The following is a 23,363-nucleotide window of genomic DNA, read 5'->3' as shown; positions in this document are numbered from 1 at the left end:
GGTTTGCCTCGTTTTAAAATCAGTGTTATATCGGCAACTTTCCATTGTGGCGGGAAATAGCTGATTTTCATGATTGAATTGAATAATTGTGTTAAATATGTATATCCTATTTCCGGCAGTTCTTGTAATATTTGTCCTGTGATTAGGTCGTACCCTGGAGCTTTTTTAGGGTTGGTATTGAATCTTATTGTGGCCTTTATTTCACTTTTTTTGAATCTTTTTTCTGGTAATTCTAGCTGGTATGATTCTTCAAGTGCTTGGTTTATTGTTTCCTCTTGGTTGGGGTCAGTTGTTTCATTGGGAATGAACACAGTTCTTAGGTGGTTTGCAAATGTCTCTGCTTTTTCCTTTGGTGTTTTTAACCATCCGCCCTGCTCTTTTTTTAATGGTGGTATATTGTATTGGGGTCTTTTTAATTTTCTAGTAGCCTTCCATAGGGAGTAGTTTGTTTGTTCAGTTGTATCTAGTTGTTTTATGTGTTCACTGAATTGAAGATTCTTTTCTGTTGCTATCATTTCTTTTAGCTCCTTCACAGCATTGTTCAACTGCGTTTTTGTTTGTGGCGCTCTAGTTGCTTGCCACTGTTTTCTGAGTTTTCTTTTCTGGGCTATTTTCTCTCTTATTGATAATGAAGTGTATTCATTCTTCATTTCATTGTTGCTGGGTGTTGTTGAGTCCCAGGCAGCTTGTTGTATAACTAAATTTAGGTGTTCTACTGCATATTCGATCTCCTCATTGGTCTTTAGGGAAATATTTAGTTGAAGTCGCTCCTCGACCAGTTGTTTAAAGATGTTCCAGTTTGTTTTTCGATTATGCAATACACATGGTTTTTCCCTGTGGAGAATTTTTTTATTTAGTGTTATAACAACTGGCGAATGATCGGAAGAAAGTTCGTAACATGACTCCGCATGCATATAGTTCCTGTTAATTTGTTTAGTTATGCTGAAGTCCAGAAGATCGGGTGTTTTATTTAAGTCGGTTGGCCAGTACGTTGGTTCTCGTGTTGTTACTACTTCTAGATTATCGTTGTTTATTGCTTTGTATAGCTCTCTTCCTCGGGTCGTATCTAGTCTAGAACCCCAACTCTGATGCTTGGCATTATAGTCACCGCCACAAATAAATCGGTTGCCTAGTTCGTCGAAGAACACTTTAAAGTCTTCTTTTGTTATTTTGTGCTTTGGAGGGCAATAAACCGCAGTGAAAGTAATGGGGCCTGTCCAGTCTTCTACAACTATGTTTGTGGCTTGTATGTATTCTTTTGCAAGACAAGTTGCGAGGTGATGTTTGATTGTGTTTTTAATAATGATTGCCGTGCCACCGTGGGCGGTTCCATCAGGATGCATGGTATGGTGAACTGTATAATATGGAATTTTTAAGACATTCTTTTTTGTGAAGTGCGTTTCTGATATTAATATTAGATCAATTTTATGATTTGTCAAGTATAAACTAAGTTCATGTTTGTGTTGGGCTAATCCATTCGCATTCCAGATCACAAATTTTAGTTTGTCTGCCATCACTTCATCTTTGCTACGACGGTGGTAAGAAGGTTGAGCATGGTGCTCATCTGCTCCATGAGACCCTTCATCATTTGTTTTAACTCTTGTATATCAGATGGTTGTGTAGTAATTTGATTCAGTTGTTGATTATTATTTGCGACTTGGCTGTATGTAACACCTGGTACTATGTAATTTTGGTATACTCTCCTTGCACTTTCTTCGGACTCCTTCTTCCTCAGCGGTGGGTATCTTTCTTTCTGCAATTGCTTGTATACAGTGCACCCTCTGTAGTTGGCAGGGTGATTACCATTACATAAGACACATATGACATTTTCTGTTCGATGTTTCTGTGTGCATTCTTTTGTCGGGTGGTTTAACGCACATTTTACACATCTGGGTTGCCTGACACAGAAGTTCTTCGTATGTCCATATCTCTGACATCTTTGGCATTGTGCTAGATCCCTTACAGGCCTTGGTGGTTCAAATTTTACTCTTGCATTTTGTAGTGAGTCTATATTATATATATCTTTGTTGTTAGAGCTTGATTTAAGATTTACAAAAAATAATGGAAGTGGGTTTTTTGTTATTCTATGTCGTATGTTAGTGATCTGGTTCACAATATGCCCTTGGCTCTCCAGTTCCGCCTTTACCTCTTCTAGGTTGGTTGTTGGATGTAGATGTCTTAGAACGACTCTGAATGATCTATCTCCTTTTTTTTGGTATGTGTGGTATTCAGTTTTCTTTTCATCTAATGCTTTTATAATGATATTATATATTTCAATCGTTTTGGCTTGAACTTTTACTTGGTCATCGTTTAGAACCTTGATAGTGTGGTTTTCTTTTGCTATGCTATTTAGTAGGAGGTTTAGTGGTTTTATATCTTTGACACCTGCAATAAATATTGGAGGAGGTTTTGGTATTGTACCATTTTCTTGTGTCTCTTCGTCGCCATCGGATTCTTCATTTAAAAGATTAAACCGGTTTGACGTTGACGTAGGAGGATTGAGCCAGTAGTTGTCTATTTTCATCTGTTTTAATTTGTTTTGGTAATTTTCGGGACTATTTCTGTTACGTTATCTATTTTCTGCAATTTTCCATTCTTCATCTTGTCTGGAAGTGCTAGGTAATGTTTGGTACTTTGGTGGATAAAATTGTTGATTTCCCTCTGGTTGTACTTGTTGAGCAGTGTATACTTGTGGGTATTGTATAACTGGTGGTGGTATTTGTTGTATTGTTTGCGGTGTCATAAATGAATTAATTTGTCCTGTTTGTACGTATTGGGTGTTTGGATCGACCCAATTTATTTGACTGCTTTGCTGCATGTGCATATTAGAGGAATTAAATCCACTTGCCATTTTCTGTTTGTTATTTATATGGATATAAAGAACATCTAATTATTTTTAGCATGGTGATTAAAATTTAATTACTATATCTTGCTTCGCCAAAAAATTTCCAATATATTTATTTAAGTGTAAGTTACTTAAAAATTATGCTGATCCAAATATTTTCGGAAAGTGGGATAAGTTACAAATATGTATAATTTAATATAGTAAGTACTGCAATTCACTACAACAAACTGTTCATAAATTCTCTTATTACCACTAACTTCTGCCTCAAATGAACGGGATTTCTCTTGTCTCAAAATAATCAAAACGTATTGTCGAAACACTATGACACAAGAGAGAATGTCAAGTAAACCAAACAAAAAAAAAAAAAACAAAAAAATCTCCTATGATGATTTAAGCCTTTTAATTATATGGTATACCTAGAGGAGGAGAACAAAAAAATATTGCCGACCCTGTCTCTAAGGCCACGATCCGCCACTGGTAAATAGCGAAACTGTTCGCCCCATCTTACTTTAATGTAATAAAACCTTAAAACGGATTGTGGATAGAGTACCTTATTTACCCTTACATACATTCTTAAAGAAATGTTTGGGGGCGCGCTATTTAACTCTACCCATAAATGTTTTCAAAAGTTAATAGTGTATGCATTATAACTAAATTATATATTAGCAGCAATTCAAACCGCTATCTATTTGATACATAACGATTATTTATCATATTTAGCTCACTTCCCCGCAACGTGTAAAGGCGAAGTAAGATGGATGTTCCAGCATTTGGACGCTGACGGTGATGCTAAGCTTTCTCTACAAGAACTTTACGACTTAGAACACGATCAAAGCGAAGTTTGTTTGAAACCCTTCCTGCAGCAATGCGACATCGACAGAGACGTCATCGTTACTCCTTCGGAATGGTGTAGATGTTTCCAGCGAACAGAAAGGCCTTGCGCTGCGGTCAAACGCAAGATTACTGTTGACATGCTTGGTATGTACCTATATTTAAATAATTTTTTTATTAGTTCATTGAAAAGTTACAATTAGGACTGCATTTTTCAGGGGACGCACTTTTATTTTTTTAATGTAATTAAGTAATAAACGTGTAATTTCATTAATATATCTGGGTTTTACAGCGCTCCGAAGTTGACCGGTTTCGTGAATACTCGTAAGAATTCTCGTAAGAAAAAACGAACCATTAGGTTTAGTTTTCTATTATATATTTTATTATTCATACGATTTATCATTTTCTTAACATTCCTATGATATTATTCATTTATTATCGACCCCCCACCCACCAAGAACGCCTCACCCAACCTCTGGTGGGGCGTTTTTACGTGTTATCGCCGGACATGTAGCATAGGACCGAATCCACGGACAATTTTCAGGGGAGATAATATTGATCCTAATTATATTGTAGCGGTTTTTACTGTAATAACTTATAATTACAAAGAAACAGCGGTTCGTATTTATCTACGATTTTATTTATCTAACAGTAGGTACAAACGAATTTATTTTACAGACTCACTCTATTTACAAAGTTTGTTCCTTATATATTGAATACAAAAAAGAACAACAATGTTCTTGAACGTTCCAGAAAAACGGAACCGCCCATCATTAGGTAATCCGTGGCCTTGACCGTCGGTCATTCTCGAGAAGTCGTTTCCTCACTTGTACGGAGAGTCATTCCTCCAGATGTCTCCTTACATGTGCTGTCGAGACGGAACCTGTTATTTGCGGTCGGTAATTCGTCACAATATATTAAAAAAAAGTTGTTTTCCAGCTATTGTTTTTTTCATTTTATTTGATGCTTCAGTCTATGGTTCAGGATCTAACTCAAAATCGGATGTTAATGTTTGTTGAATGACGGGAGTTAGAATTGGTATTGTTGTGGGTAATTCATCTTTGCAATCATTTTCTTCGATTAATTTTGATATTTCTCTCTCTGTGATGTTACTTCAGGTTTCACTAAAATAATCGAGGCACACTGCAGATCAGTTGGGGCCTGCTTTTTTGGCAACCATACATATTTCCACAGTTCTCTTTGCAATCTAGATAAAATTAGTTTTGGAAGTTCGGGGTTGTTGGAGTTTTGGTTTGGATTGGTATCCAAATTTTCCAGCTTCAATCTTCAAAGTCACAGTGTCTGCCGAGCCACGACTGAACCTACTGATAAATTCGGACACTACGGAAATGGGCTACATCTTGTGTTGAAGGAAGCAATGATAAGTTAAATGTATTTTTAGTCACTGTTTCTGTAAAATCTCAATGAATTTAAGTTTAATAAGCATGTAAGCTACTGCTGATGTTATGGCGCATTCTGAAAAATCGTGAAGAACAGCAAATTCTCTGCAATGACGTCGCCATATATAAAACTTTAACGACAGTATATAATTGATCCTACTTACACACTTTTGAGGTTTAAAAAAATACAGTGGATTGTTTCCTTTCGAATGACGTGAGCAAAGCAATAATGTCAATGTCCGCTGCTACGATAGTCACAGAATCTTGAGATGCAGCAAGCGCAGAACGTATGATGACTGTATCTGCATCTAATTCAGCTTGATCGACGTTAAAACCCACCTGTGATAGAGTAGTTTTGAGAAGATATATTAAGTTTGTTTTGTTCTTTTCATTACCGAGAAATTTATCCTGGGATAATATTGATACGGTCCTTCTATTTTCATCTCTGTCGATTGGTGATTTTTCGTGCGACGCAAGCTTTCCCATAACTTTGTTGTTTGTTCCTGTGATAGGGTTTTCAGAGTAGCCATCAAATATTATACTTGTAGATAACAATCTTGTCCACAGTATCATCGAGACTTGATACATTTGTTTATATACATGAGCGCCACAAAAAATCAATATATACTGCAGGGGTATGTGAGTCACATGCCCCTGATTACGACCTTGTGCGTTAGAGCAGTATCTTCTTCTTTTGATGCCTATTCATTTCGAATATTGGAGATCATTCTGGCTATAATTATTTTATTAATTGATGCTTTAAATATATTAGTTGTTGTGGAGCAACATTTCCTCAGGTTCTTTAACCATGATAATCTTCTTCTCCCAATTCCTCGCTTTCCGAATACTTTGCCTTCAAGGATTACCTTCTAGAGCAGTATAGAAGAACAGTATTAAAAACAAACAGTAGTGACACTCTCGTCGGTGCCTTTGAAGTTTCTGAAGTCTCGTTTTGTAGCCATTTTGTTATCTGTCATCTGAGGCGAAAAGTTAGGGCCGGACTCGCTCAATGAAAAATCTTTCTGATAAACAGAATTACTAAAAGCCCTATGGGGCTTTTTATAATCCGTGTATAATTAATTTTATACACAGATTATACAACATATGACAGAAGCTCGAAACAAATGACAATCTATGAAAAGCCCTATTGTAGGACTACTAAACTTCATCAAGGTCGCAGAGTGTCATTATTGCCAGGGAGGTAGTGCCAAATTTGACCGGAGCATTTTAGCATGGCTGTTTTCTTTTTATTTAGGTAGGTGTTCCAAAGCTTATTAACAAATGATGTGTCAGCTGGCCCAAAACCGGGGATTTTAGACAAGAAAAGGTAAAATATGAAAGTTGATGGACAAACGCTACACCTTAAATGTCAAATATTTATATACGTTACTCAGAACATTTGATAGACTTGCTTACTTGGCTCCTACCTTTCACTCAGGAGATCCGGGTTCAAATCCTGGCGCGAAAAATTCTTTTTGTTTTTTAAATTGACATTTTATTTTGAAAAATAGTTATTTTTATAATACCACGGCATGTCCACTTGGCCAGCTAACATTTTTTGCAACGTACATGATGCAGATGAAGCTTTTTTATTACAATCTAAAATTCATAAATTATTGATTTATACTTTTTAATCTTTGCCACACTAGTCTACGAATATTTTTTTATTATGAACTAGCTGACCCGGTAAACTTCGTACCGCCTTAAAACCATAGATTTAAGAAGGTGTTTTCATTAATCTAAGCTTAAAACTAAATAATGTTTGAAAGTTTAATACCTAAAAATTACCAGAAAGCCAAAAAATACCAAAAAATATTGCGTACCTATACTTTTTACTACCAAATGCATAGTTTACGATTCTATAAGGGACATAGGTACAGACAAACATTCATTTTTATGTATTATAGAGAATAGGGAAATATTTAGATTGCTATTAAAAATGGGGGTTGGTGAGAGAAAAGTGAAAATTTAGGGTTGTATCTTTCGGTTCTACAACATATAAAATTAAGAAAAAACAGTTCAAAAAAATAACAAATAATGTCTCCCTTTCCACTTGATTGTTGGTCTTACCAACTCAGAAACCTTTAGAGGTTCATGTAAAACAAATTGGCTTATTAAGATCAATCATAATATTATGACCAAGAATGCATAGTTTGCGATTCTATAAAAGACAAACAGATTTTTTTATATTGTCTCGTATAAATAATAAAAACGTGGTATTATAAAAATAATTATTTTTCAAAATAAAATGTCAATTTAAAAAACAAAAAGAATTTTCCGCGCCAGGATTTGAACCTGGATCTCCTGAGTGAAAGGTAGGAGCCAAGTAAGCAAGGCTATCAAATGTTCTGAATAACGTGTATAAATATTTGACATTTAAGTTGTAGCGTTTGTCCATCAACTTTCATATTTTACCTTTTCTTGTCTAAAATCCCCGGTTTTAGCCCAGCTGACACATCATTTGTTAATAAAGCTTTGGAACGCCTACCTAAATAAAAAGAAACAAGCCATGTTAAAATGCTCCGGTAAATTTGACACTACCTCCCGGGCTATTACTGTTAATATTATATTAAATATAAGCTAGCAGATGCGGGGTTGGAGTATTATTCTTGCATAATACATAGTACCTACCTATTGTATACGCATCAATGCGAATTCTTCTTATGCGGTAATTATTGATATGATTAGTAATTGTAATCTTTGTAATTAAGCAAACTATTAAAGTCGTGCTTCCCTTAATTTCTGAACTCGAAGATCAATGTAGCAATATTATAAAATTATTTTTATCTTTTAATTAAAATCTCTTTTCTTTTTAGGAGTGTTTGTTCCTGAGTGTGACAACCAGGGGTATTACTTACCGATGCAATGTCATAGTGCAATAGGAATGTGTTGGTGTGTCGATAAACATGGCGTCGAATTTGCAAATACTCGCACACGCGCAAAACCCAACTGCGGTAAGATATTTTTATTTCAAACAATCCCTTAAAGTACCTTTCTTAATACATATTGTAAAACTTATAAGAATAAAATGAAAGATCTCGCCTCATCGAACGTCGCGTCGGATTGGATGTTGGCGACCAGCAAGTGGAGTTGTTCTATATTTTGTGCTAATCGTATAATTGTGCTGGCCTCCCTCAGGGAGGCTCCCTGAACTACAGAAAACGTTTCTTTGTTCAACTGTTGTTAATAATTTTCCCTTTTTTATTCGTACTTTCTAAGACTCGATCATTTTATTCTTTTTCGATCGATGGTATTTTAAATAACCGCCGGTACAATCACATCTCAAAAGACTTTGTTTTTACCTTTAACGTCAACTCCGCACAATAGTGTGGACAGCACCTCTTCTTTTGCCCTTTAATTCGTCCAATTTTGAACATAGGCTTCCCCCAGTTTCCTCCATCCGCTTCTGTTTAGTGCTTTCTGTTTCCAGTGCGTTCCTCCAATCTTTTTAATGTCGTCTCCCCATCTCATCTGGGGTCGTCCTCTTGCTCTCTTTCCTGTCCATGGTCTCCATTGTTGTATCGTGCTATTCCACCTATTGTCCGTTTGTCTAGCGTTATGACCTGCGAAGCTCCATTTTAGTCTGGCTATATGTTGTCCTGCGTCTTTGACTTTTGTTTTATTTCTTACCCAGTTGTTTTGCTTTTTGTCTGTCAATTTTACTCCTAACATTGCTCTCTCCATGGCTCTTTGTGTCTTCATTATTTTATCCATGTTTGCCTTGGTCAACGTCCATGTTTGGCATGCGTATGTGAGAATTGGGAGTATGCACTGGTCAAACACTATTGTTTTTAAGTATTTTTGTATTTTTTTATTCTTTAGGACCCATTTTAATTTTCCAAATCCTGCCCAGGCTAATCTGACCCTTCTTTTTACCTCCGCTGTTTGGTTTTCCTTATTTATTTTTATCATCAGGACAGTACTTACGTAGCATTTAATGGTAATCCAACGAGTAATCGAACACATATCTCTGCTGCAAAATAGTGCTTTCATTTAGAGGAACGCACTTCTGGCTGTTTCGAGTCTAATTTTGACTATATCATCAGGATCCCCTTTATCGTTAAGCCAGCATCCCAATTGCTTAAATCTCTTTACCCTTTCTATGCCCTGATTTACTATATGTATTCTGACATGGGGTATATCATGTTTGCTTGTCCTTCTTTCTCAGTTTTTTCTTTTTCAGAGACCATTGTTCCTTACCCTTATTTGCCACTTATTTCTGACCCTCCTGTCTTTTTCACCTAAACATTTCTCTCTCAAGTCTCCTCTCACACAGCCCTTCCATCTTCTCCTCGGTTTTTCTCTACCTCTCCTTCCATCATCTTCCAACCGCTCTATTCTTCGTACCACATAGTTTTCATTCCTACGTCTAGCCTGACCAAACAATTGCAGTCTTTGTTTTGTCTTCTTTACTTTCGCTCTAAAGTTCTCTCCAAAATGTTCATTGCATGTGACACTAATTTCATCCCTGTGATGTATCGGTTGGTATATCATGCAACCGACTCTCGGTCCATCATGAAACGAAGATCATTGACCCGAGTGCGTTCGCCGGGAAAATTATTACATGCGCGAAGTGACTTTTTTATATCAGATATTCATTCTCGCTATTATTGTTAACATGTACTTATTTATTACGTCATATATGTAAGCTAAATAAATGAGGATTTCCAAAATACTGTTGTATTAATATTATATTATGTCAACCCAGGCTCAATAATAGGTAAAAATCCCTCTATAGTTGTTACAGTCCTTAATACCCCTTTTAACCGATTTGCTGCCGATAATGCGCCAACGCGGGATATGGCTACTTCAGTCAGGTGCCGTTTAACAGAATGGTTCCTAACCGAGTTCCATCTCCTTTGATAGGCAGCGAATGTGTTAACTTTACAGAATGATACCATCTCACTTCTCTCCATGCATTGGCCATATTTTCTTCCTCATATATCCTATTCATCATTTGACAACAAAATAACAATCCCTCCTTTTCCTAGGACCTTCCAAACCTCCACAGGTATTCCATCAGGTTCTAGCGCCTCAATCTTCATCCTATTTAACGCCTCGACAACTGCATTTCTCCCTATCCTGTATTATCCTTATTCTCATTTGGGATTCTGGATCCTCCATCTCTTCTCTGGTGTTCTTCGTTCAGCATTTTCTTATCCATCTTTTTTCTTTCAAACTATCTTTGCTTAGCATTAGCTACAGCACGCTTTGCTTCCCTCTTTGCTACCTTGTATTTCCCCTTATGTTTCTGTGTTTTAGACCTGTCATACCTTTTTCTAGCCTCTTTCTTCTCTCTAAGGTTCTATTACACTTTTATCATTCCACAACCCATGTTTTTTGGTACTGGTCTTCAGTTCTCATAAAGATTATATTAACCACAGACAAATCCAATGCCATTGCAAAGTCAATCACACTATTTTCTTCATCATCTGTTATTTCCATCCCAACACCTCCATGAACTCTTTTTAAGAAAACAGTTTTCATCTATAGGAATCTCGAGCATCTCGCAAACAAGACACTAAAATTCTTCCTTTTCCTGTTCTTTTCACCCTACCTATGGGGCGTAAATAGATATGACGTTCACGTTGCTATTGCCTGCATTTACTTGGACATTAATTATCCTATCAGTTCTGCTGGTTATCCTTACAAGATGTTCCTTCCATTCGTTGTTCAAAATAATAATTACTCAATGTTTCTACAAGATCTCACGACTTACTACGTTTCTAACGAGTTTGTTGCACACAAAGTACACCAATTCTTCTGTTCTCTATGAAATCGGCGAGCACCCTTTTTTACCTGTCATATATTTACAACGTTGAGTGTTGTAATTCTCAGTATATGAAGTTTACTGATGGCCATACATTTTGTTTTCTATATATTTATTTTAAGACCATAGTTGTGATCTGACATCAATTGTATCTATTAATTTATTGTAATCTAAAGTTAATTTTGTTGTAGACACCATCATGAACAAATCCAGCTTGGATTATTCCGCAAAGCAGATGAGCAATAGCGTGGACAACTCCAGCGATGACGAAGGCGGAGATGATTCTGGAGATCAAGAGATCGAAGGTAGCGCCGACCATCCCACAGACTATTAGAAACTAAGTTGAAACTACTATTGATAGTAAAACATAAGAAAAAAGGAACAACCAACACCTTATTCCGTTAAAACGCCTGCTACTTAACTTAAATCTTCATTATGACCTAATTTGTACGGCTTAGATACTTAGATATTTTTTATAAACGACGAGAAAAAGTTACGAAAACAGTATAATTTCTGCAATAGTAGCTTTTATGGTTTTAAAGGTCAGATTGTGACTTCGAAATCAGCTTTTATTGATAGTTGTAAACGTTCGCAACTACATACGGTTGTTACTCAAACAGTTATTAGTACAGTTAAGATTAATACGATTGATACTTTACAGTATCAAATATTATGGATACCTCGAGAAGATTGGATCATGAAAACAAACCTAAGGCTGATATTCATTTTTACACTATTCAATTTATTATACAGTCTTAAGGAAATCGTCCATTATTATTTATTTCCTCTAAAAGGTAATACTTAAATCATTTAAAAATATGTTATAATCGAGTTGGTTGAACGAGAGAAGCACTGTCTAGTTTACTAGTTCTAGTCCAAATATGCTACGACAACAGAAATATACAGGGTATTGCTCTAAGACTGGTTGAGATCTGAAAATTACATTTGGTGGGTTTCAAAAGGTAGTTATTGAGCATTTTTTGGCAAACAAATAACAATTTTATATTCATCATTGGCGTGCCTAAGGGTAATGGTCTGAATTTTTTAAAGAAAAAAATGGTACGCCACTGAGATATTTCAAATTAAAAATTATTTTTATATTCCATGTTTAATTTACGAAAAAGGACCTTTCTTGTATTTTTTTCCTATGGTGCACCGTTTCTATGCGAAAAAATAAAACATATTCGAGCGTATTTTTCATTTCTTAATACATTATCAAGAACTCTCCGATATAATAATACCAAAGTAGAACAATAACAGAAACTATTACTAAAAAATGTTTTAACTAGGTGCAAAGCTACAACAAATGTTCAAAATTACTTCCTTTACTGACGATTAATTTATTGCTTTAAAACCAGTTGAGATATGCAAATGAAATTTGGTAGGTTTTAAGAGATAGTTATTGCGGATTTTTTGACATAAAATTAAGAATTTTATATTTACCATTAGCGTGCATACGGGTAATATGATCGGTTATATTACACGTATGCGCGCTAGTGGTGAATATTAATTCTTAATTGTATGTCAAAAAATGTGCAATAACTACGTCTTAAAACCCACCAAATTTCATTGGCATATCTCAACCGGTTTTAAAGCAATAAAATAAATCGTCAGTTTGTAAGAAAAAATTCAACATCCCGTATCTCGGAAACGAAACATTTGCAAACATACGTTTATAAAGTCAACTGTCATTATTTTTTCATGCAGAATTATCCCTTAAAGTTTGTCGCACTTTATTAGAAATACCGTGTATTGATGAAGAACATGTCTAGTTGTTAAAGGACCTAACTTTTTTATTATCCAACATAAACGAATAAATAAAAAAACAGAATGTTAAGAAAACCTGAGGCTATAGTTGGATTTTAATTTCAGTATTCTATGAATCTTCCACAGGGTGATGCGAACTTTGAGAAAAAAACACAGTTTGATTGGTACACCCGGTATACAATAAAAAATTTACTTATTTAGCAACAATATTATTACAGTGGTATTGTTAAAGAATCAAGCTAAAACATTGTCAAAAAATCACTTAAATCGGCCAACAGGTTTAGGAAATATGAGACATCAAAAATGACCAAATTTTTAAGTGGGCCGACTTCTATGCACGCAAGTTTATTGCGACGTATTTTCTCGAGGTTCTGGACAAGACTTTTACGTCCCCTATTTTAGAAACCGATAAAGAGACCAACCAATCCATCCTACTCCTACTACGAATAACGAACCATCTTAATTTAATCATCTAAGCTACTACTGCCAGTAATTGTACAGGCGAGACAGATTCTGTTTTAGTTTTTAATATTTATTGTAGTTAATATAAAATCGACGTTTCGAGAAACTTGAAACATTCCACATACAGGGTCTCACAAAAAGTTTTACACATTTCATCGCTTGAGATAATCAATTGAAATTTGGACATGTATTACTTTCACATATTATGTATTTAGAATGATACTACGGTTAAAACTTTTTTGGACGTCCTGTATATAGCTGTCGTGGAGCAGCAAACAATTTCCAAAAATATTAAATCTTAGTTATGTGTTGTTTACAAAAATACTGTTGTTCGTTCCGCTATTTCTGTACAAACTTTATGTACAAGTTGCCAGAAATATCCGGAAACGTCAAACTTTGTTTACCTACGCGACGTTGTCAGGGTTTCAAAGGGTTTTCGTTTGTACCTGTTTCACAGTAAAATTTCCTTTCGCTTGCTTTTGAATTTAAAACATTGTGTATAATTTCACGGGATTCTTCAGTTAGTGGCCTATTTTTAACTGCACTTGTAATATTCATGTTTATTAAAAAATATGAATTGTATTCTAAATAAACAACTATTCGACGATTTATGAGGCCAAACCACTGATTTCGTGCACAATGCATTTTAAATGGATGTTTACAATTTGCACCAACGTGTTCAACAAAGTTTTTCATCGATTGTCATTTGTTTCGAGCTTCTGTCATATGTTGTATAATCCGTGGATAATGTTAATATACACGGATGATACGACATATGACAGAAGCTCGAAACAAATGACTGTGAATGAAAAGCCCTACTGAAGTCCCCTATTTGTGTTGATGTTCTATTAGTAACCACTTTGGAACACATCATGGGACACACGTATGGGACGTGACAGACACTTTATACTATTCTCTAGCTTTTCAGGTGGAAAGTAGGATACCTTTTATAACAGCTTTTGGCGAATTTTGCTCCAAACAAATTTGTATTTATTTTATACATCCAACCTAGCTTAAACGAATATAATTTCATATTTTTAAAGTATTTTTTATTTTTGGAAATTGTTCTGGAATCACGAAGCAAAGTTTGTCTGATATAGAAATGATACATTCCATGCCATTCCTATTTTTTTAAGAATTTACCATAAACGCATCTCCATGTAGTATTTTAGTTAAGTTTACTATAGTTTATTATTGTAAATAATCTTAGTTTCTGATAAGATATATACAAAAAGAAGAGAAATACGTCCTTTCATGATACAACCAACAAGGTGAAATGTATTTGGTATTTAATTCGATAAGCTTTTGATATATTTCAATTCAACTCTCATATGTGTCAATTAAACATTTTCAGATGCGCCAGACTAATCATCTATGCCCCTCTACAATTAAGTTTGTACAGTGCTTTAAAATAATCAGTCCAATGGGTCGGCTGTATAATGACATTTTCATTTCTAAAAACGATACGAACCGTCTCCGTGCTTCGGAGGGCACGAAACGCCGTTACTCCCCCTGGGCTAGTGTGCATCGATAGTAGTTATCTGAAACAGGGTTAAAGATGTAATTGGCTCCGGAATAATCCGAAACGAGCTCGTCAGCAAGAATGCCATACGATATTATTATTATTGTCTGTTCAGTTATTTCTTATGTATCCTCATTGTTCAGAAACTATAAGAATGAGCAAGCTTTATAGATGAAAATAATATTTTCTAGAACATTTAAACGAGGATAAAATAGGAACTTATACTATAAGCAGCGAGCAAAATACGTGTTAACGAACAGCTGTCGGAGGAAATTGAAATTAGACGTGGGGTGAGACAGGGATGGGTATTGTCGCCAATTCTTTTTAATGCCTACTCGAAAGAGATTCTGAAAAAGCTCTCGAGGGTGAAACAGCTGGAACAAAGATAAATAGAGCTTCCATTAACATTAGATAGTATATGCGGATGACACCTTAGCCGAAAATATGCAAGATCTTCAGAGATTGGTGACCAAGATAGCGGGGCAACGAAAAGAATACGGTCTAACAATGAACGTCAAGAAGACAAGATTTATGGGAATATCGAAAACTTAAAGTAATAACGTGAATCTTCTAATAAACGGAACCAATCTCGCACAAGTAGCCAAATATCTTGGAACAATAATTAACTCCACAAATGATTACTTCCAGGGCATCAAAATCAGAATAGAAAGGGATATAGCAAATTTCAACAAAATAAGAAGAGTGTTCTGCACAGGAGATTTAAAGTTGGGGCTAAGAGTTAGGTTGGTAGGGTGCTACGTTTTCTAGTCTTTGTTTTATGAAATGGAAGCTTGGACCTTAAATGCAGCATCAATAAAAAAATCGGAAGCATTCGAGTTGTGGGTGTATAGAAGAATTCCGAAAATATCATGGACACGTCACAAACAAAGGGTTTCAGATAAGATTGTATAAAGAAATGGGAATCTTAAATACAATTAAAACCGGAAAATTTGAATATCTTGGATATATTACATATGAAGTGAGATACAGCTTGCTCCAACTGATTATGCAGGAAAAGATCCAAGGAAAAAGAAGCACAGGGAGAAAGCTATGATGACTGCCGCCCTTCGTCGCGGAGATGGCAGTTGAAAAAGAAGAAGACTTGACAAAAAGCATAGAAGTTTGTAAAAGAAAGGGTACGAAATATATATTCTATAAAGCCAATGATTACGACCACAAAAGTAAGGTTTCTTTTAAAAATACTCTACGAAAAATACCATAACTGTAAAAAGAAAACCTAGTGATTAGGTAGAAAGTGAAATAATAGATACCTACTCAGCTAATAAGATTACTATTTTGATATTGAGGTTGTGGGAGAATCAAGGAAGAAAAGCGACCACAACCAACTACGCAAATAATAAGACACTAAAACAAAAATAGAACAAGAAGTTGAAACGCGAATAATGGCGGGAAACAGATATATTTATTTGCAAGGCACCATCTAATGAAATCAAAACTTCTCTCACGAGGTGCAAAAATCCAGATATATAAGACCATAATACGACCAGCAGTCGCTTATGGAAGCGAAACATGGACGCTAACAGAAAGATAAGTAATTAAATTTCTGGTGTAGGAATACAAAATTCTTCGAGTGATATAATGGCTCTTGCAGTGGAGGCACATACACAACACCGAGTTAAAGCCTCTCTTCGGAAAGGTCAAGATATAAAAGGCTAATAGACTAAGACGGTCAGGGCATGTGATACGCAGTGACGACAGTCGTCTTATAAATAAATATGTTTTGGGAAAGACCAGATGGAAGAACATGGAAGACAATAGTAAGCGCGTCATAGACTCACGAAGAGTTGTAACGTCCTCTATAATGAGCTTAATAAAAAAAACAACGCATGTTCAATGTAATAGAAAATCAACGGACAAAATTTCTCCTTGTTGGTCGATTGTGTAATGGTCGTAATTTATTTTTTTCTTTCGTTAGTTTAATGGAATATCGCAATATTTATAACATGTATCTTATATGGATTCTTTTGGAGCAGTCATTGCGTATATAGGTAGTAAATAGTCATGCGCAGAAGCTTCATGTTCGTACTGTCTAAAAACAATTAACAATATGGGGCGATCTGCTATTAATGTCGTTTTTATATTTAGAATTGTCGAAAAACAATATTTCCAATAAGAAATAACAAATAAAACAACTATATTTAGATAAAAGAAATACCTAAATAAAGAACTTTCCGACCGGTTTCGCATACTACAATTTGCTATGCATCTTCAGGTCTCCGGGAAGGTACCTAAATAATGTCGATACAAGGAATGTTGCTATATTTATAAAAACGGAGACCATGTAACTATTGGTAGTGGAAAGAAAGGTAGAAGGACGTAGACCAAGAGGAAGATCAGGAGGAAGAACATGATGGACAGACCATAAGCCGACAAAAAGACGAAAGAAAGGGAGACCGAGAACGAGATGGTTGGATGACGTTGAAGACGACTTGAAAATTATGACGGGAAGGGCACAAGACCGGTCTGAATGGAACTATGTAGCTAGACAGGCAAAGACCCAGGCAGGGTTATGATGCCAAAATAAGAAGAATATAAATTGTTTACATCTTCTTCTGTTAAATTATTTGTTTTTTCATCAATTGTTTTTTCCTTAAACTGCAATAAGCCTCAACGAAGGTCAACAGTTTTCTAATTAGGTAATTTTAGGATCTCTTCTGGTTTCAAACCTCAGTTGACTAGTGAATTCTTGACCCACGTCACTTAAACCATTGCAATGGCATAGAACGGGTATGGCAGTCTCTTCTTCTATTTCGCACTTGCTGTACCATGGTTCATTCGCCTTACCTAGTTTGTATAGGTTTTTTCTTAAACTTAAGTCCAGTCACCATTTCAGTGACCGTTTTGATCTCTCGTTTATTGAGATTTATCAAATTGTTCGAGAGTTTTTTATCAATATTCTTGATTATTTTTAGTCTGGATTTGTCTTTGATGGGTTCTCCATTTTTTTATGATTCTTTATCAGCCACTTGTGAATCTCTTTTTTGTAGCCTCTTCAGTGATGCCACAGAAAGGTTCTGGACCTACAAAGATTTCTCTCGAGCCTTGTTTTTCCAACAGATCTGCTCGTTGAGTCCCATGCACACTTTGATGACCCGGCAGTCCTATTAAAGATTTCTTTATCTTTTGTCAGGTTGTTGAGGAGATTTTTGCAGTTCCTTGCTAGTTTTGATTTGGTGAGTCCTTTTTACTGCCAGAATAACCGCTTGGCTGCCTGTGTAAATGTTAATTCTATGATTTCATTAATGCAGTCCACCAAAACTTAGATCTATACCTACTGAGCAATTCTTAGTTGAACTTACAACAGTCAGTTGAAGAATCAAGTTCCTAAAATATTATGTGTATCCTGTATGGATGTGAAACCTGGATCATGAATATGATGAACAAAATAGAAGCCTTCGAGATGTGGTCATATCGTAGAATGCTTAGAATATCATGGGCTTAACGCATTTCAAACAGAGAAGTCTTAAACACAATAGGTCAAGGCGAAGGTGACTTGATACACATAATAAAAAACAGAAAACATGAATATCGGGGGCATACCCATATAATGAGTGGTAGCAGTTACTAGATACTGCTGTTAATACTCAACGGAAAGATCGACCAAAAAGAGGAATTGATAGGAAGAAATATTCATGGCTCCAAAACCTTCATCAATGGAATGGCTTATCATTAGATGAATTGTTACATGCCGCGGAAGATCGAGAACGATATCGACAAATAGTCATGAAAGCTACCCAGGCCTAACATTTAGGCATGGTACCCGCTCAAAGAAGAAGAAGTCAACCAAAACAAAAACTTAAGCATTGAACTTGTTAACTAGTATACTCATAAATAAAAAATATTGTAGATATCATTCCATATTAAGTAGAATAAGTTTAAACATTGTCTTTCTAGGCAATGATAAATTTTGTAGTCTGTTATTAAAAATCCTGTGAGTGGTAATCTTGATCATCTTTTTATCGCATAATAGTCGGTGGACAATTGTTATTTATAAAAACTAAAATAATAGTAGAATATCGCCCTGTACATATTTATGCATTATGTGTTAGATATATCATAATATTATTGTTAAAGTTAGAAATTGTTTATGTATTTTGATGTCCGTTTTTTTCCTAGTAACTAAATAACTTCGTTTTCTGATCAGGTCTGTACATTAATCACCTAATATTAAAGTGTACCGTGTAAATAGAGAGAATACTGGAGAGCTTGATTTGTTCCACAATTAATTTTCAATGCGAGAATCATCAAAGTTTTTCACAGCCAATACTGTTGATGATTTTTCGATTTTCAAAAACACCGATAAGCTTTTTTTCAACGTCATGATGTTTTTCTAAATATATCCTATACAGTCATAAGTATGCGTTCTACTAGAATCAGATCTTATCAAAATTAAAACGGGTGAATCGTAAAGCATAGTATTACAATCTATGTAAGAGACTCATTATTAGTCAGTTCAGCGGGATGTTATTGTTCGAGGTGTGAAATTATATAAACCAGGGGTCATTCCAGAAAACAAGTAGATCCCTTGTTTATGGAATTTCATACTTCGAACAATAGTACCCCGCTTAGCTGAATGTTTCGAACAATAGTAATGTAGTACTATAATATATCAGTTTTTGGCAATAATACGGAATTGGAGGTACTGTCAAATGAATTACCTAAATTAATGAACGAACTACAAGAAATTAACAAAACATATTAATTATAAAAGCAGTCAAGGCTGGTTTTTAAAGGTATCGATACAATTTTCAATTGTAAAATTATTTAAATAATCTTTCAATCTAATGTAAGGCAAAAACTTGTTATAGAAGAACATTTGACGGCTGTAATCAATGATAAATGAAGTAAGTCGAACCCGCTTATTAGAATACCAGTTATATAAATATCCCGGTTTAGAAATTTGAGAATCTGAAACGTTTCCTCTTACTCTCATTACATTATAATAAGTTTATATGTGCAATCCTAATGCAGGCTCCACACTCTCGGCGAAGTTACTTCGCCAAAGTTGACCGAAGTCCGAAGTACCTCTCTACACACTCGTTCTACTTCGCGAGGAAGTGCGATACGGACAGAGTGGTGCGATACCGACAAAGATCTCTTCGACTCGGACGCGCCAGACCGACAGGGAATGGAAGTAGAACGAAGTGAGGCAAAGTTGCACAAGGTGGCCGTCTACACTCTCGTATTTGTTGAACCTCGATCGACTTCGGCGATAGCTCACATAAACATTTAAACGAAATGGCATTTGGCAAACTAAGCTACAGCTCCAAATAACAATGGAAAGACAAATGTTGCACATAAGACTAATGGATAAGAGTGGATAAGACCGAAAACAAAAGTTAGGGATGTTAGACAAGAAGTTGCCAAATTGAAATGGAGATTTGCCGGACACAGTATAAGACACAAAGAAGACCGATGGAACAAAATTCTTATAAATTGGAGACCGTGGGAATATAATCGAAGCAGAGGAAGGTCCGAAATGAGATGGGCAGTTGATATCAAAAAGCACGTAGGCTCTAGGTGATGACTCTAGCGACAGACAAAGAAAAATATTCGGAAGGCCTATGTCTAAAGATGGACCAAAGAAGACTAATTAGATATACAAATTTAAATGATGCCTGGTTTATCAGGGCCTGTCAAGTAATAAATACATACTTTAAAAATGAATAAACCATTTTCAATTTCGTTGCAACACGAAAATACAGCCGCATCATTATTCTAGTTCAATCAGAGAGTGCAGCAAGCTTGCAGAATAATGATGCGGCTGTATTTTCGTGTTGCAACGAAATTGAAAATGGTTTATTCATTTTTGATTTACATGTTTACTCTGATTGGAGTACGAAGGGAACCATTCTCGTTGGAACTTTACCGCGCTGAGCAGATGGGACGTGAATTATAAATTATAAAATTCCTTTATCTTCCTTAGTCTCAGCATCCGTTATGGCTTGCAAATTGTAGAAGCCTCGGAGGTGTAACCAGAGAAGGTTCCAATTGTTTTCAGTCCGGTAGGATATAGAGTAACATTTTTTGATGTTGTTTTATGTGCTATTAGATTGAAAACTTAGTATTTTATTAAATACTTTATTACTTTGTTATCAGCACCAATTCGACACTTCTTCGAAACATCCACAGGCCATAAAGTACTTTTCCATAAAGTACATTGCCCGTTAATAAATTGTTAGAAACAGTTAACTTGGAATTAATAGAGTTAATTTAGAATTCAGCCAGAGACCTACGTGTTTGCAAGGGCATCATGGCATCATTCGAAGAAAAAATGATCTCACTTTAAAAGAAAAGGTTAATATAGTCGAATATGCAAAACAATCAAAATGCAATCAAATTGAAGTTTCTAAAAAAGTTTGGAATTTCACTAGCACAGGTGAGCAAACTTTTAAAAAACAAGAGAGTTTCATCAACGAATGACGAGTAATTCAAGATCAACCCAAAAATGAAAACACAGTATGAAAGATTCAGATGTCGAACAGTCATTATCCGAGTGGAATATTGAGCAGAGGGCTGTCATGGGGCCTATCAGCGGTCCAGTTTTAAAAGAAATAGTTGAAGACATAGCTGAAAACTACCGAAATAAAGCTAAACTAAACTAAACTACCGAAATAAGCAGACGAGTAAGAATTCGGAAAACTCTCACATATACTAAAAGACAAAAAGATACCACAATACCTTCGAACCAAAGTGTTCGATTCTTGTATCCTTCCCGTTCTCACTTACGGAGCTCAAACCTGGACATTCACAAAAATGAACATGGACAAGATTAGAAAAACTCAAAGAGCCATGGAACGACAGATGCTTGGTATCTCACTCATAGATCGGCAAACAAACGAAGCAACCCGAAACAAAACAAAAGGGATGCCGTGGAACAAGCGGCTAAATTAAAATGGAAATGGGCTGGACACAACGAACGTCTCGAAAATGGTAGATGGAGCAAGGAAGTTGGAAACTGGCGACCGTACGAAGCGAAGAGACCAAGAGGAAGACCTCAAATGCGCTGGAGCGATGACATCAGAAGAGTCGCAGGACCAATGTGGAAACGCCTCACACACAACAGAGATGAATGGCGAGAAATGCGAGAGGCCTTTATTCGACATTTCGAATAGAAAAAATTCTATAAAAAAATAGCTGAAAATATGGATCATGTGAACTTCAAAGCGTCAAATGGATGGATCTGCAGATGGAAAAGTCTGCCGAAAATACTGGGATTGACTCACTAGGCCGACAACTATAACGTAAAAATATTACAGCTAAAAATTGACAGGAAACATCTTCATGACGGTCTTGAAAGAAGAGAATCTCTTAAAGATATGTAGATTCTAAAGAGTCTAAAGTAGAGTAAGAATCTCAAAGGAATACGAAGACCTTCAAAAACAAATTGAACTTTCGTCAAATCTCAGAAATATTTAATCATTTAAGTTTAAAAAGACTCGTCCTGAGGAGTCGGATCAACAAACTATCTACATTGTTAGGATGTCTGCGGGAGATAGTCTGGTCAAATCCGTATATGCGCACAGATAGTAAAATTAGAATCTACAAGACTTGCATACGACCTATCATGACATGACATATCTTACAGAAGTGCGCGAAGACACCAACACAACGAAACAGATGCTAAGGGTTGCCGAAATAAAAACCCTAAGAACCATAGTGGGGAAAACAAGAAGAGACAGGGTGAGAACTACAAACATTAGAGAGCAATGCAAAATTCAAGATATTGTAAGATGGGAAAGGCAGCACAAGAGGATGTGGTACAACCATGTGAGACGAATGGATGAGAATAGAATAGAAAACAACCCGCCGGTTAGTTGGCAATCTACCTCCCAGGAAATTAATCAGAGGCAGCTTCAGAATTAAACAGATCGAAAGATCTTAAAGAAGTAAAAGAAGAAGTTTAAAATGAGATTTCTTCTGATGTGTCCGATATAAAAATTTGTAAAATATACTGTACACTGTACATCAATAAACTTGCCAATTGCTTGCCCTTGTTATATATTTTTGCAATAAAATCGATATCATTATATTCAAAATTGGCATCATTGACAAAACTAAACTAAATTATTAATTATATATTTCTTGTATGTTCTATCGATACATTGAGGTGATGAATTTCAAAGCTTTTTGTGTCTGTTATAAGGCAATAAAAGAATTTTATCGAAAACTAATAAACTTTTTTCAAAAAAATATTAATTCTCCAATAGTTGATACATATAAGCCGATTTTTCTTGAGTTTAACTATGTGCAATGGATGGTAGGAAGTTGAAAAAAAATCTGCGAAAGTAATAATTTTTAACAATTTGTGCAATATAATGTTGGTAGTGATTTTTTATATTGTATGTGAAGTTTAGGACCTTTTAAGTTGGAGTTGTGTGAGATGTTTAATGAATATATCAAATTTACATATGTTTTAGATGATTCTAGTTGGACTAAGAAGTAATCATCATACAGTAGCGTGCATATAAAAGTTTACTTATTTATTGTATGTTTTCGAGACATTTAATAAATTAGATCTCTTACATATACCAAGTTGTTTTATTTTTGCATTTTTGAAAAAAGAATTTTCATGAAATACACTCACGATCACAATTAACCGCCCACCTTTTATTTCTTTCAATTTGCAGAAATTGTCAATCTTGGACGACATTTTATGAAAGATACGGTGACAAATCATCATCATCAACAGTTATTCCATCCATCGTCGGATGTAAGCCTCCCTTAGGTGTGTCCATTCGTATC

At 35.4% G+C, this 23,363-nt stretch overlaps 1 protein-coding gene across 1 annotated transcript in view; it reads left to right on the top strand.

Annotated features, from left to right (window-relative positions):
• Positions 1-23,149, top strand: part of LOC114344961 (proteoglycan Cow) — a 218,090-nt gene extending 194,941 nt beyond the window's left edge. Inside the window, exons 8-10 of the mRNA XM_028295783.2 lie at positions 3,566-3,823; positions 7,893-8,030; positions 11,038-23,149. Coding sequence (XP_028151584.2) covers positions 3,566-3,823; positions 7,893-8,030; positions 11,038-11,180 — 539 coding nt within the window. The 3' untranslated portion in view covers positions 11,181-23,149. The remainder of the gene's footprint in view (positions 1-3,565; positions 3,824-7,892; positions 8,031-11,037) is intronic.
• The last annotated feature ends 214 nt before the right edge of the window (positions 23,150-23,363 follow it).

This window comes from Diabrotica virgifera, chromosome 3 (genome assembly GCF_917563875.1).
Source record: "Diabrotica virgifera virgifera chromosome 3, PGI_DIABVI_V3a".
NCBI classification, from domain to species: domain Eukaryota; kingdom Metazoa; phylum Arthropoda; class Insecta; order Coleoptera; family Chrysomelidae; genus Diabrotica; species Diabrotica virgifera.
Note: the sequence above shows the minus strand (reverse complement) of the source record. Positions and strands in the feature narration are given on the sequence as shown.